The 16,898-nt window shown below is 36.7% G+C and overlaps 1 protein-coding gene across 1 annotated transcript in view; it reads right to left on the bottom strand.

The window, feature by feature from the left end:
* Positions 1-105: 105 nt before the first annotated feature.
* arhgap28 (Rho GTPase activating protein 28) overlaps positions 106-16,898 on the bottom strand; it is a 33,220-nt gene continuing 16,427 nt past the window's right edge. The window contains 13 exon segments of the mRNA XM_058766088.1: positions 106-646; positions 1,532-1,596; positions 2,624-2,751; positions 4,532-4,594; positions 4,596-4,664; positions 5,321-5,518; positions 10,009-10,091; positions 10,171-10,330; positions 10,830-10,907; positions 12,197-12,288; positions 13,053-13,218; positions 13,955-14,127; positions 14,935-15,007. Coding sequence (XP_058622071.1) covers positions 555-646; positions 1,532-1,596; positions 2,624-2,751; positions 4,532-4,594; positions 4,596-4,664; positions 5,321-5,518; positions 10,009-10,091; positions 10,171-10,330; positions 10,830-10,907; positions 12,197-12,288; positions 13,053-13,218; positions 13,955-14,127; positions 14,935-15,007 — 1,440 coding nt within the window. The 3' untranslated portion in view covers positions 106-554.

The raw sequence follows: 16,898 nt of genomic DNA, 5'->3' as shown, positions 1-16,898 counted from the left end.
ATAGTCATTTTTACAATAAAAAAACAATACATTAAATCAGTAAAATTAAAGGAACAATCAACAACAACAAAAATCCCCATTTCAGTAATTCATCACAATAATGAGATTTTGGGGCAAAATGTTTTTTTTTTAAGGAAAATAATGTCACAAAAGTCAAAAACGGCTCTATAATCTTCATTTCTTCTTTCAGTCGTGTGATTTCAGGGTGAAATACATGCCGTTTGAGTTCTTCACAGGTTTGTAGTGTTTGAGTTCACATGGCTTCATCACAAACATGCAGCGTATATAAACAATACAAAATCATTATCGTACAGCGGGATAAATTAGTGGTATAAATATTATGTACATGCTCTTTTTTTACACTGGCTAGTGGTATAAAGCGATGAAACATGCGTCCTGATGAGGGCTTCTGATCGGAAGGTCACACAGTTTTGGCACCAAACAAACTCAATGACCAGCACTGAACCGCAGCGGCGGATGTTTGACCCCTGACCTCCGAGCGAGAGCCTCAGAGCAGCTGATGGTCTCCGGGTTCATGTGCAGTAAACACTCCTTCAGGTCGCCCGTGACTTCAGCACCCATTCACAGTGAGGGTTAACGCGGTAAACATCTAGTAAATGAGCGTCTGGATCCAGGCAGCGCTCGCCTAGAGAAAACAAACAAAAATACTTCAGATTAATATGTACTGTTTAAAAAAGAATTCATAATATTCATCTGAAATCAAATTTGTTTCATAATTGAACTTTAAAAGTCATAATTATGAGGTGAAAGGGCAAAATTATGAGAAGTCAAATGTGACAAATTTGAAACTGACTTTAAAATTTGAAATTATATATATATATATATATATATATATATATATATATATATATATATAAAATCAAATTACATTATATAATAATTTCGATTTTTTATTTTTTTATTATTATTTATATAATTTTGACTTTTAAAGTGATCATTTTGACATCAATTTATATTTTTTATGTCAATTATGACTTAATGTGTCCGTTTCTACTTCTTGCCAATTATTTGACTTTGTATGTCAATTTCAATATTTTTGTCATAACTTCAAATTTTAAAGTAATAATTATGACTTAGTATGTCATATTTTTTTCTGCATCTCATTAAAACTGATGTCTGCTCTTCTAAAATATTAATTAATATAAACGACAACACACAGCAAAATGACAAACTTTAAAATTAAAGTGAAAACTAAATTAAATAACTAATTCAAGACATCAAAAAAACAAACTCAATGGCACTAAAATAACACTGGTTCACTGTTTATCTTTTATTACCAGGATTTTTTAATTACTTTATTCTATTAACAAATAGCAGTTATACAGTCAAACCTAAATGTATTCAGACACCTTCAACATTTCTCACATTATATCACAGTTTATTCGCTATAGTTTAGAAAATGGTAATAAAATTATTTTTGTTTGACTAATATATATATATATATATATATATATATATATATATATATATATATAAATAAAATGATTATTATAATTAATGTGAAACTCACCGATGTTTCCTCCGACCTCGAACAGATACTGTCTCTGTCTTCGGCTGGTGCTGCGTGACCCGCGCCTGTAATCGGTATTAATCGGTTAACATCGGTTCAGTCACGTGACCGGTGTGTTCGTTCGTTAGTTCGTTCACTCACTAGGGCTGGACAATAATTCGATATCAATATGTATCGCAATATTTTTTTTTTTCAATAACGGTGATATGATTTTTAAACAAATTTCCGATATTTCGATATACATTACTAGTGTTTCCCATACATTGATTTATTTGTGGCGTTTGACTTCGTTGAACAAACATGAGCACTGCACGTTTCAAAATCAAAACACGGCGCGGGTGATTTATATGAATGTATCTCTGAGGGGGTAGAAATTAATACTTTTATTTAGCAAGGATGCTTTAACTTGATCAAAAGTGATGATAAACACATTTATAATGTTACAAAAGATTTCTATTTCAGATAAATGCTGTTCTTCTGAACTTTCTATTCATCAAAGAAACCTGAAAAACAATTCTACTCCGCTGTTTTCGACATAAGAATAAATGTTTTTTTGAGCAGCAAATCAGAATATTAGAATGATTTCTGAAGGATCGTGTGACTGGAGAAATGAAGCTAAAAATTCAACTTTGAAATCACAGGAATAACTTGCATTTTAAAATATTTTCAAATAGAAAACAGTTATTTTAAATGGTAATAATGTTTCAAAATGTTACTGTTTTTGCTGTATTTTTGATCAAATAAATGCAGGCTTGGTGAGCAGAAGAGACTTCTTTAAAAAACAAAAATCTTACTGTTCAAAAACTTTTGACTGCTAGTGTATGTTAGTTTGACGTTAAAGATATTAATATTAATAAGGTGAGTCTGAGATGTTTATTTGACAGTGATTTCACATTTCTTGTTTGTATGAAGGCTAAATACAAATAAAAGGTGAACATTAAGTTTGTAGGTACAGACATCTGTTGTGGGCATTCTTGGCAGTTTTTATGAGGCTTTTTTTTTTAAATAGTGTTCATATTGATATCGGAATTATATCGTATCGACAGAAATGAAGAAATATATCGTGATATAAATTTTGGCCATATCACTCACCCGTTCTCGATGTCGAAGCGCGCCATTATGTCTCTGGCCTTCATCTCTGCGTTCAGCTGAATCGCCATGGAAACCTTTGCCTGGAGCGGCGCGTGAACTCTGATGACGCCGTCACGGAAGTCGGTGACCTGAAGAAAACAGACGGAGAGGTTTTATTATATACAGTTAATTAATTCCAGTAATCACCGGAACTTTTCGCCGGTTGTATCATTGTATGCTTTTGTACCGCGACGTCACTGTTACGTCAGGAGGTGGCGCCAAATATTTATGAATGAGTCAATCAACAGATTCACTCAGAAACTAGGAACTAAATAAGGTATTATTTACGCTATTTTATTATTGTTTAATTCTGCTTTAATTATGATGCAATTATTTGAATTCCACCTCAACCGTCGAGCGACGCGTCGCCGTGGAAACGCTGAATCAAATTACGCGCCACTTTTTAACCGTTGACAGGATGAAACGACAAAGATATTTCCTCGTTAAGTGACTTTCACGAGAATTTATGACTTGACCTGGAGAACGAACACAATATAGACACAGGTAACAGCACACACTCTCTCTCTCTCTCTCATAATTCTCTAATCAATAATGCTATTAATACTGTAATAACTTACCTCAAGAAGCCCGAGCCGTCGTAGCGGCTTCTGAAGTGACTTTATGTAAAGTGAATTAGTATTTGTTAAACAATTAGCGGCCGTTTTTCATTCACAGCGCTGCTTTTCCGTTGTTTTTCTATGTAAACGCGTGCTAGACGGGCTCGTAAAGCCTTGTTTATACTTGAAATATACGTGAAAATGTCTGTTTTTAGTAAACTTCACCATACCCACGAGAGAATCAAAGAATCGTGTAAAACCCCATGAAGTTTGAGATTATTCGTGCCATTAGAACAAAATACTGTACATGTATACATGTATGAAACTATAATAAAACTAAACTGAACATCCATAAACATTTTCTAATTTCATTAATCATTTTATTAACAATTTCATTAATCAGGGATCTTTACATTCACAAAAAAAAAAATGCTATTGTAGGCTCATTTTGTAAATGTTATTTATAGACAAGAGCAAACTGGGTGCTTAATGTAAATGTAATTGTCCGCATTTATAAAATCAGGCGATTATGTTCACCCATCTATGTAAGTGTATCTCTATGTAGAGACAAAAAGGCTTGTCTGTCACATTAGTTTATTGTGTATATTTGCGAAGACACTAATTGTACACTACAAAAATCTTCAGCTTTTGGGTTTATTTCTCATCAAACACAAGGCAACTTTAAGCAAATAGTGTTAAATACTATCTAAATGAAACCTAATTCTATTCTTATACATAATAATAACTTCACTTAAAAAGCCTTGAACAAACTAAGCAAAAAATCTATGCGTTGTTTTTCCCTCAAAAAGCACCTGATGCAGTTTAAACTTAAAGGGGTCGTCGGATGCAAAATTCACTTTTACATGTTGTTTGAACTAAAATTTGCAGTGTGTGTATACAACCACCCTATAATGATAAAAGTGTGTTTTTTTTGTTGTTTTTTTAAATCCTGATAAATCCAAAACCCTTTCTCATATCGGGTAGATTCTGTAAAAAAGGCAAGCCTTAAAAACTACTCAAAAATATTATGTATAATATTTTTACACCAGGGATTCCCAAACATTTTCATCAGCTTAACCCAGTTGAGCTCATATTTACTTGAAATCCTCCTCAGATTTTAAGTTAATATTTCAATAATAAACTTTGATGGGTTAATGGTCACATGGTTAATGGTAAGCAAACTCATATTTATTATTGATTGATTTTTATTGTAAAACCATTTTCTTTTTTTAATTTGACATTTTGATGATGTATGAACCCCTGCAGATCACTAAACACTCATCTGAACTGCTTCAATCCCATGAGCACTCACTTCACTGCGCTCGCGCTCCTTCTCCGTGTTCCATCTCTTCAGTAGTCTGCGCTTGCTCTTCTCTGAAGTCTGTGTTTTTGCCCATGGAGGCTTCGTTCATTTTCCTGACATGAGAGATCAGAAAACATGGGACCTGCGGATATAAAGAGCAGACATCAGTCACAACGACACAGAAAACAACGACTTTATCAATCTGAACATCACCTGCACCTGTTTACTGATCTCAGCCAATCAGCGAAGACACCTCATTAATATTCAAAAACACAGATATTAATTTACATTTTTAGATAGATTATAGAAATTGCTATATGTGTGTAAAAAACCCTGTAATCACTAGATTAGTAGAGAAGTCGTGTAAATTCTTATTTGGTAATAAAAGATAATCAGTGCCAGAACCAGTGTTATTTTAGTTTCATTGAGATACTATTATAGTTTCTGTATGTTTTGAATTGTTTTTATTTTTGCATTTTCTGTTTTCATTGGAATTGTAATTTTACTTAAGAGTTTTAGTAATTTTTATTAGTTAATGTAATTTTTATTATAATTTTTTTTTATATTTGTAATATTTAAAATAGAAATATACTTAAAATGTTTATTTCATTGATATTTAGTTATTTTTAAAAATATATTTATTTTATGAATATTTCGTTACTTTAGTAAAGAGCAGATGTCAGTGAGACAAAGACACAGAAAACACCGGCTTCTGTAATGATCCTCCAGTGAACGTTTACCAATGTCAGCCAATCAGCTAAGACACCTCATTAATATTCATGAGCGCATGTTGCTCACCGTCCACAGCAGGTCCTGATGGGTAATGAGGAGACGCACGAGCTGGGCGGCAGCGACCGCGCCCTGCATCTCCTCTTGTTTGACGTTCTTCCCGCGAAACGTGAAGAGGTTCGGTGCGACGATCATGGAGACGTTCCACAGACTCATGCGGTTCTTCTCCTCGTACGCCACCACCTTTCTGAGGAACTCCAGAAGAGCCTGAGAACAAACATCGTACAGTGAACAAACAGCAAACATCACCTGACGACGACCCAAGGGCTGGCCCCAGTTAAAAAAAAGTACACTTCCACAAAGTGCTCTATTTTCACACACTAATTTTGTACTTAATGTACTAAAAAAGATTCTTTAGTACTTCTTAAGATCATCTAAGTGTACTCAACAGTGCTATTTTGGGACACTGAATATAAGCTAAAATGCGCGCACTAGTACACTTGAACCCATCTTTCTCACAAGTGGTGACTAAATACATTTTTTAAATATAAGAGATAGTATGTTAAAAGCACATTTCAGTTCATATTCACAGTGTCCCAAAATAGCACTGTTGAGTACACTTAGATGATCTTAAGAAGTACCAGGGGGTAGTCGTGGCCTAATGGTTAGGGAGTCGGGCTTGTAACCTTTAGGTTGCTGGTTCGATTCTTGCACCGGCAGGAATTAAAGGTGGGTTTGTGAATGAACAGCACTCTCCACCTTCGAACCATGACTTAGGTGCCCTTGAGCAAGGCACCGGACCCCTAATTGCTCCCCGGTGCTGCCTACTCCGGTGTGTGTGCACTTGTTCACTACTCACTGCTGTGTGTGTGCACTTGTTCACTACTCACTGCTGTGTGTGTGCATTTGTTCACTGCTGTGTGTGTGCACTTAGATGGGTTAAATGCAGAGCACCATTTCGAGTATGGGACGACTTAACTTTGACTTAACCTACTATAGAATCATTTTTAGTATATTAAGTACAACATTAGTGCGTGAAAATAGAGCACTTTAAGTTACGGAAATGTACTTTTTTTTTTTTTAACCTGGGGTTTTATTAATTTTAATAATTTTATTAATTTATTTCTCTATTACTAGAGAAAATTCTGACAAACTCAAACAGGAATTTCCACATGACTTCAGATTTACAAGCATTCATTTAAGTTTATTCGTTCCTGGGATTCGAACCCGTGACCTTGGCGTTGCTGGCGTCACGCTCTGCTGTTTGAGCTCCAGGGTAAACGCGTCTCTAGTGCATCTGCACTGCATTTTCAGCTGAAGTCAGCACACAGATTAAACCGAATCAGCGCTGAATCTCCACATGAGAATATGGGCACCAAACACATGACGTCAAAGCGGCCTGATCCTCTCTGAGACTGTGTGTGTCATCACAGATTAATGCCACCTGCACAACCGGTTCACCAACTTGACCTGAGAACACGCTCATTTGAATACTTTACCTACACACACGCACACATGTTTACTCAACTATCCAAATAGGGACATTCCATACATTAGCTAACTAACACAGAAAAGCACCTGCATTTTTAGAAGACATTTCAAATGAGGACATTCCCAGAGGTTTTGTCAGATTTACTGTACACTGCCGTTCATAGGTTTGGGATCAGTAAGATTTTTAATGTTTCTTCTGCTCATCAAGGCTGCATTTATTTGATCAAAAATGCAGTAAAATAGTGAAATATTATTACAATTTAAAATAAGTATGTGAATATATTGTAAAACATAATTTATTCCTGTGATCAAAGCTGAATTTTCATCATTATTGTTTGTTATTATTACACTACGGTTCAAATGTTTGGGGTCAGTACTTTTTTTTTTTTTTAAATTTTAAAAACCATGTTATCACAAACTTTAAAAAAAAAAAAAATCACTAAATTACACTTCATACATAAATTTTTTAAAAGGTGAACCACTGTTAGTATCATTGAGTATCATCATTTAATTGTAATCAATTAAATTTTTATTAATTTTAATAATTTTATTAATTAATTTATTTCTCTATTACTAGAGAAAATGTCAGTGAGACAAAGACACAGAAAACACCGGCTTCTGTAATGATCCTCCAGTGAACGTTTACCAATGTCAGCCAATCAGCTAAGACACCTCATTAATATTCATGAGCGCATGTTGCTCACCGTCCACAGCAGGTCCTGATGGGTAATGAGGAGACGACGAGCTGGGCGGCAGCGACCGCGCCCTGCATCTCCTCTTGTTTGACGTTCTTCCCGCGAAACGTGAAGAGGTTCGGTGCGACGATCATGGAGACGTTCCACAGACTCATGCGGTTCTTCTCCTCGTCGCCACCACCTTTCTGAGGAACTCCAGAAGAGCCTGAGAACAAACATCGTACAGTGAACAAACAGCAAACATCACCTGACGACGACCCAAGGGCTGGCCCCAGTTAAAAAAAAGTACACTTCCACAAAGTGCTCTATTTTCACACACTAATTTTGTACTTAATGTACTAAAAGATTCTTTAGTACTTCTTAAGATCATCTAAGTGTACTCAACAGTGCTATTTTGGGACACTGAATATAAGCTAAAATGCGCGCACTAGTACACTTGAACCCATCTTTCTCACAAGTGGTGACTAAATACATTTTTTAAATATAAGAGATAGTATGTTAAAAGCACATTTCAGTTCATATTCACAGTGTCCCAAAATAGCACTGTTGAGTACACTTAGATGATCTTAAGAAGTACCAGGGGGTAGTCGTGGCCTAATGGTTAGGGAGTCGGGCTTGTAACCTTTAGGTTGCTGGTTCGATTCTTGCACCGGCAGGAATTAAAGGTGGGTTTGTGAATGAACAGCACTCTCTCCACCTTCGAACCATGACTTAGGTGCCCTTGAGCAAGGCACCGGACCCCTAATTGCTCCCCGGGTGCTGCCTACTCCGGGTGTGTGTGCACTTGTTCACTACTCACTGCTGTGTGTGTGCATTTGTTCACTGCTGTGTGTGTGCACTTAGATGGGTTAAATGCAGAGCACCATTTCGAGTATGGGACGACTTAACTTTGACTTAACCTACTATAGAATCATTTTTAGTATATTAAGTACAACATTAGTGCGTGAAAATAGAGCACTTTAAGTTACGGAAATGTACTTTTTTTTTTAACCTGGGGGTTTTATTAATTTTAATAATTTTATTAATTAATTTATTTCTCTATTACTAGAGAAAATTCTGACAAACTCCAAACAGGAATTTCCACATGACTTCAGATTTACAAGCATTCATTTAAGTTTATTCGTTCCCTGGGATTCGAACCCGTGACCTTGGCGTTGCTGGCGTCACGCTCTGCTGTTTGAGCTCCAGGGTAAACGCGTCTCTAGTGCATCTGCACTGCATTTTCAGCTGAAGTCAGCACACAGATTAAACCGAATCAGCGCTGAATCTCCACATGAGAATATGGGCACCAAACACATGACGTCAAAGCGGCCTGATCCTCTCTGAGACTGTGTGTGTCATCACAGATTAATGCCACCTGCACAACCGGTTCACCAACTTGACCTGAGAACACGCTCATTTGAATACTTTACCTACACACACGCACACATGTTTACTCAACTATCCAAATAGGGACATTCCATACATTAGCTAACTAACACAGAAAAGCACCTGCATTTTTAGAAGACATTTCAAATGAGGACATTCCCAGAGGTTTTGTTAGATTTACTGTACACTGCCGTTCATAGGTTTGGGATCAGTAAGATTTTTAATGTTTCTTCTGCTCATCAAGGCTGCATTTATTTGATCAAAAATGCAGTAAAATAGTGAAATATTATTACAATTTAAAATAAGTATGTGAATATATTGTAAAACATAATTTATTCCTGTGATCAAAGCTGAATTTTCATCATTATTGTTTGTTATTATTACACTACGGTTCAAATGTTTGGGGTCAGTACTTTTTTTTTTTTTTAATTTTAAAAACCATGTTATCACAAACTTTAAAAAAAAAAAAAAAAAAATCACTAAATTACACTTCATACATAAAAAAAAATTTTTTTAAAAGGTGAACCACTGTTAGTATCATTGAGTATCATCATTTAATTGTAATCAATTACATTTTTTATTAATTTTGTAATTTTTATTTTTTTTTTTTCTGTCAATATAATTTTTATTCATTTTTATTTTAGTTTTAGTACATCAGGTAACTAAATGAAAATTAAAATTGTTGCTTTGGCAACTAGCTCAAAATAAGTGTAATTTTGTATATTTAATTTCATTTCATTTAATTTTATTTAATTTAAAACTTTTTTTTCAAATAACGGAATTTTTTATGGTTTGAGCTTTAGTTAAACCATAAAAGCTTCCCTGTAGCTCAAATAGTAGAGCATGGCGCTAGCAACGCCAAGATCATGGGTTCGATTCCCAGGGAAAGCAAGAGCTGATAAAATGTAAAAACTGTAACTTGAATGCAATGTAAGTCGCTTTGGATAAAAGCGTCTGCCAAATGCATAAATGTAAATGTAGTTAACTAACCCTTTCCGCCAACAATATTAAGTTGCTGGAATTCTGGGATTTATTTATTCTAATTATTTATTTATAAGAATTTTAATATATCGCCACTCCTAGTTTCTTTAAATAAAATTTTTAAATATCTTGGAGGGTATTTAAATTTAACAATGAGGGGCCCAGTTTTGTGCGTTACATCATCTTCAGGAACCATTTGTGAGCATGATGAGATGAACAGACCTTCAGAGTGTCTCTGTTGGCTTCAGGAAGCAGCATGATGAGAAGATGAAGAGCCTGGATTTGATGTTTGGGTGATGAGATACCTGACAGAGAGACAGAGAGATGAGAGACGAGACACTGAACGGTCAGTGAAGAGACGTGGATATGGATGTTCAGACTCACTCTGAGCGGCTGTGAATGCCGGCAGGTGCTGTTGGGTCAGCAGAGGATACGGCAGCTCGCGGATGAACATCTTCAACAAACCCGCCGCGTCGTTCTGACGCACCTGATCCCAGTCGAAACGATCCTCGTAGAACTTCAGCTCCAGCTCCTGACGCAGATGCTGAGGAGGACAAACACAGAAACCAACATCATGAGCACCTAAACAACAAACAAACATCTTCTCCATAATAATAATAAAGTACACTGGTGTTTGCATGACTTTTCCAGATATTACACAACAGCATTCCAGGATCAGACATCAACATTCAGACTTGTATCTGGAGCAAATGTAGCATATTCGGACGCTCTCGACGTCATGTTAACTCTCTTAAAGTGGCAGCATGTCTTGCGCAATACGAGTGTGATTTGACTTTCTAACTTCATTTCTGTCATCCTGAGCTGCTGTTCTTCACTCATGGATGAATAATGCTGAGGACTGTGGAATTAAAGCTGGAATCAGTGGGAGAAATCCAGGTCAGATGCTTTACGGATGTGTCACTGAGCCACATGCCAACTGCACAAATCCTGGAGCAGGCCATGTTCCTCACGCTGCAGAGAATGAAGCTGATGTCTGCTGTGTGAATGACGCTGTAGTTCTGGAGTGATGATGGATCATTTACCTTCACTCTGGACGCTGATCCTGGAACCCTGAGAATCCCCTCCGTCTGTAACCCCGTCTGCTCCAGTTTAGACAACAACTGAAAGCAGGAACACAAACGTCATCATCAACACATGAGATACACAAACGTACATGCTGGGTATTAGCATAGCTTTCTGGACCTTTACTATGGCAACACCATGTTTTCCAGACATCTACTATGTTAACACCATGTTATCTGGACATTTACTATGGTAACATCATGTTTTTTGGATATTTAATATGGTAACACCATGTGTTCTGGACATTCACTATGGTAGAACTATGTTTTCTGGAAATTTACTATGGCAAACACCATGTTTTATGAAAAATGTAGTACTCCAACATCATGTTTTCCGGACATCTACTATGTTAACACCATGTTATCTGGAAATTTACCACAGCAACCATGTTTTTTGGATATTTACTATGGTAACACCATATATTTTTTAGGGATATTTACTATGTTAACACTGTTTTCTGGATATTCACACTGACAAGATTATGATGTCTGAAAATTTAATGTGGTAACACCATGTTTTCTGGGAATTTACTACAGTAACATGTTTTCTGGACATTTACTACAGTACCACCATGTTTTCTGGACATTTACTACAGTAACACCATGTTTTCTGGACATTTCCTATGCTAAAACCATGTGCTATGGTAATTCCACAGTATTGTTTTGAGGTAGCTTGGAGTGGCATGTAAACAAGAGCAGAACACCGACTGTGTGCTGATGTTTTCTGACAGAGATGATTGAGATTCCAGAGTCTTTATCAGTCATTGATAAGAGCGTCAGACTCATCAACTGTCACACACACACAGCTGCATGTGGGGGATTTCTACCAGCCGGGGGTCTCCGTATCTTCCCGTCAGCTCTCGAGTTACCCAACACAAATACTGACGGTGTTGCAATGCTGAAAGAATCTCAGGCGGAGTAGATTCACTGCTGAAGGTTTATTAAAGCGTCTATTTTAATCCTCCATCTCTGTATTTCTAAGTGTTTCCTCAGTAAATCTCTCTCCAGTGAAACAATAAACGGCCTCCATCATTCCACTTAAAAACAGAGGCATCGAGGTCAACGCAGGCACGTAAAACAAGCCAGAGCACTTCTGGCCACCGCCTTTGTTTTTTTGGAAATCCTCTGTAACGGAGACGAGCGTGGGCTGTGGGGTCAGGATAATGTGAGATAGCGTGCCACGGCTCTGTCCAAGGATGCGGGAGGGACGAGTATCTGAGCCCTAAGAAGTGCTGACTGGGAACTTTCCAGAAAAGCCAGCGCTCGCAATCTCGATCACAACATTCCAGCCTCGTTTCTAACAACCAAAGAAGGAAAGATGAGTGTACCTTCTTGAAAACCAGAGGAACTCTGGAACCGGGGTATTTCTTCTGGTCGTTTTCCAGCAATGTAATGAGAGGAACGCCGAATATGCCGCTGTCTGTGGGAACAAAACGACAGCATTTACAGTCAGTTTTACATGGTCTCTGACTGTCAATATGGCTGATATTACCAATGGTAACACCATGTTTTTTGCACATTTACGATATCAACACCATGCTCTCTGGACTTTTACTATGGTAACACCATGTTGTGCACATTTACCATGGTAACACCATATTTTATGAACATTTACCATGGTAACACCATATTTTATGAACATTTACTATGGTAACACCATTTTGTGGACAATTACTATGGTAATACCATGGGTTTTGTGCACATTTACCATGGTAACACCATGTTTTGTACACAATTACTATGGTAATACCATGGCTTTTGTGCACATTTACCATGGTAACACCAGGTTTTCTGGATATTCACAATATTTACTATGGTAATGCCATGTTTTGTGCACATTTACTATGGCAACACCAAGTTTCATGGACATTTACAATGGTAACACCATATTTTATGGATATTTACTATGGTAACACCATGTTTTATGAGCGTTACAAAGGTAACACCATGTTTTGTGAACTATTACTAGGCTTACACCATGTTTTTTGTGGATATTTTGTTTACTATAGGTGACACCATGTTTATGGACATTTATTATGGTAATACCATGCTTTTTGTGGACATTTACTATGGCGATATCATGTTTTATGCGCATTTACAATAGTAATCGTTTTCTTCTGTCTGTGGGAACAAAACAACATTGTTTAAAGCCAGTTTCTGAGTCTCGATATGACCGACACACACCTCGTGCTTTGCTGCGCACCACGCGGTTCCTCTTCATCTCGATGCCCAGGAAGTCGTAGAAGGTGGTCAGCTCGATCAGGGAGATGTAGCCGATCTTCTTGATGTCCTCAGACGATAAATCGCTCACTCGTGTCACGCCCTGTCTGGGCTTCACTATCTGAAAACTCTGAAGAACAGACCACAAACCGCATTAGACAGCAGCATCTGATCTGAGCTCACCATCCAGGGAACATGATTTCAGTAAATGCTGCTTGTTTGTTTCAAGCAACAGAACAAACACTGCCGGTAAAAGGTGCATTATCTAGACCCCATGAGATTGCTGGACAATTTTCTTTCCTGTGTTGACAAGAAGGACAGGGTTTTGTTTGTTTTATTTGGACCAGATCTACACTACTGTTCACAAGGTGTTTTTTTTCTTTTGAAAGTAATGAATACTTCTATTCAGCAAGAATCACATTTTATAATTTCTTGAGCAGCAAATCAGCATATTAGAATGATTTCTGAAGATCATGTGACGCTGAAGACTGCAGTAATGATGCTGAAAATACAGCTGCGCATCACAGAAATAATTACAGTTTAACACATTCACATAGAAAACAGCTGTTTTAATATTTCACAATTTTACTGGATTTTGATCAAATAAATGCAGTCTTAGTGAGCATTCTTTCCAAAAATATTTACATTTAGTAGACGCTTTTATCCAAAGCAACTTACAAATGAGGACAATGGAAGCAATATCAAAATGTTTAAATGGGGAAATCTTACCAATCAAAGCAACAAACATGAACTAAGCATATAAACCTCTCACGCTGAATTCAAGGAGTCTTTAAATTTGATGGGAACTAACTTACAGAATCAGTTTTAAAACTCAAATGAGAGACATTATGCCAGATGAAACGCACCGGTAAATCCCTGTCGTCTTTCCGGATCCTCCGGCAGTCTTGGCATTCGCGGCCTTTCCGATGAGCTCGAGCCCCTTCTGAATACGCCACGTCAAACGATAAAACGATGGTCTCTGAAACGCTGCTGGAGCCGTTAGTGTCCGCTGGAGTGAAGGCTGCACATGACGGAGGGACTGGACACACACATAAACAAAAAAAACATGAACTAAGCTCCGGACTAAGACCTTAATCACCAACGATAATGATATTTCCATGAGCTCAAACCAATAATGAATCGGACACCAGATATAATTTCTTTTTACTAGTTGGGTGCAGGACACTATAGTTCATTTATGTAAGTGAGGAGAGCAAAATAAAGTGAACTGTGACATATTACACCCAGAAATCCTTCATACAGTGGACGACCGGATCAAAAATGATTCAGACACTTTGAGCTGAGCGTGTTTTGCTGAAGTGTTTTTTCTTTAATTGTTAATGTGATCTTTTTACACACAGACTGAACAAAATAAGCATTTCTTGGTAATTGTTTGAGCTAAATTGGTTTTATCTAATTGTGTTCTTAACTTTAACAGCTGACAGCTATTCAACCGAATTCATTACAAACCTTTCTATCAAAGTTATTATCAAGATGAATTAGTTCTGACGCAGTTTAACTCATATTTTATTACCATTTTCTAAACTATAGCGAATAAACTGTGATATAATGTGAGAAGGTGTTTGAATACATTTTGGTTTGTCTGTGAACCAAAACCATAAACACAGACACTTTCAATAATAACTCCCTATTTAAACAATAAACAGTAATCTTATTCTTCTCTTTTCTGCATTTCTTCTTTTTGTGTACTAATCTAGTTTATATTTGCCATCATGTACTGTAAACATTGTGTCTCTTATGATAAGCTGCTTGTGATGTTGTGTCTTCTAAATGAATGCATGTTCATGTAAATATATGATCTAAAAAGGGTTAAACGATGTCCAACCTTTAGGTGGATTCCACTGCGGCAGTTTGGGAGCGATCTGTCCGTTTGGAGAAATAGGAGGCGTCAGTTCAGACTGTAAGAGAGCAAAATCACACGGATTCATGAGGTAAACACGTTCCATTCAACACTAAAATCAGCGTGCACCACTGCAAATAACTGCAATTAACCATTTCATTCTGTTCAGCACTTGCAGTGCAAGACTAATTTTTTTTTTTTTACTTGGAATCATATAATAAAATTGGTCAATATTTACTGTGAAAATTAATTGTTTATATAATTAATTATATAAAATGTAGAATAATATAATGTAACAATATAATACAGTCTTTAAATATCTTTGTGTACTGATTTTTAGATTTTATATTCTTTGATGGCATATTCTTTTAAATGCTTAAATTTCCTTATTTTAATGGCAAAATGTGATTGAAATTTAGACTGCATAATTATTGTTGTTATCTCAAATACTTGTGGTTAGATCAATAACCATGATCAGACAGTTAATCAATAATCACTCAAATAGACAAATCAAGGACATCACATCCCACATGTCAGATATAAATCATTTCAGCATGTGTGTATTAATGTCTGTATAGACGGATTTGTTGGACTATTTTGGTCCAATGAATCTGTGCTTCATATCCAATCAGAGTATCAGATATTTCAGCTGTCGGAGCAGCTGAGCGTGAGTCACGACTGATTCAGTCTCTGTCTGTCTGACCAGTTTCTGACCACACTCCTCTAAACATGTCCAGACTCCACAGCACCATAGACTCTCTGTTCAGTCTAACCTGCTGCCGTTAGTCAGTCAAACAGATGGTCCCGCCCCCAAACTCATGCCGTTGGTTAGATTTATGCATATGATTTACATTGCATTCAAGATATACATGTTCAGTTCATGCATTCACTGGGAATCAAACCCTTGACCTTGTTATGTGCATGCAATTTATTCATGCATGTTTCTTTTTTTTTTTTTAATGTTTTGAGCTCATATTGTTTTTAATGAAACATTACAAGCTCAAAACATGAATGAAACATGCACAAATTAATTGCATGCAATTAGAAAATAGAATTTTCATTTCACGCCGCTGATGTTCGAATAGTTTGTGGTGTGATATTTTCACTGGTGACGTATGTCAATCATTTAGTGCTCTTAAACTCCGCCCCTGCAAGCTCACGTCCATCTGCATACACTTTTGAGAGCCACGCCCACATCTCAACATCCAATCAACAACCGATGCACAGAACCAAGCCCTGCCCTACGATTTTTTTCGATAACTCATTACATTCAGATGTACGTCACAATACAGAAGAAAAGATCTGAGATTTCATTGCGACTTTCTCAATGACACATCTTTGTTTTTCATACATATTAGGGATGTCAATTTTCAATAATTTCCATGATCGATCGTCGTTTAAAGTAACAATCAATTAATCAATTAATTGTTAAGCTTGATATTCACCGGCATGACAGGATGAGCAAATGCCAATCAAAACGCAGCCCTGTCGAAGCGCAGAGACCGATATGAAACAATTATCTGGGGAAATTATAATTAAACATGACTTAGTTACTATATTTCAATACAAAAGAACTTTGTGTTGTTTCTGTTTCAATGTACTTTTAAAGTTTGGATCTCATTAGAAGCATAATTTGTATGTTAGAGAATTATTTTGGCCAAAGATCCAGCCCCGTCACTCACAGTGTTTTGTGAATGAGCCGCACGCAGCCCAAAATTAAACTTTAAAAAGCTTTAATCGATTGCATCTCTTATCGACAATTGATCGATTAATCGTTGACATTCCTAATACATATAATCACATCATCTTGACGTTTACGAGGAAAGAATCCAAACTCAGATGTGTGTCGACTCAGCAGGTTTTTGCGGTCTCATCTGCTGTCATGAGGCTAATTTTAACCGCGTCTGGTGTTTCCTCATGTGTCGCTGCTCGCTCCGTCTCAGTCAGTG

The sequence above is a fragment of the Onychostoma macrolepis genome, chromosome 24 (assembly GCF_012432095.1).
Source record: "Onychostoma macrolepis isolate SWU-2019 chromosome 24, ASM1243209v1, whole genome shotgun sequence".
Taxonomy (NCBI): Eukaryota; Metazoa; Chordata; class Actinopteri; order Cypriniformes; family Cyprinidae; genus Onychostoma; species Onychostoma macrolepis.
Note: the sequence above shows the minus strand (reverse complement) of the source record. Positions and strands in the feature narration are given on the sequence as shown.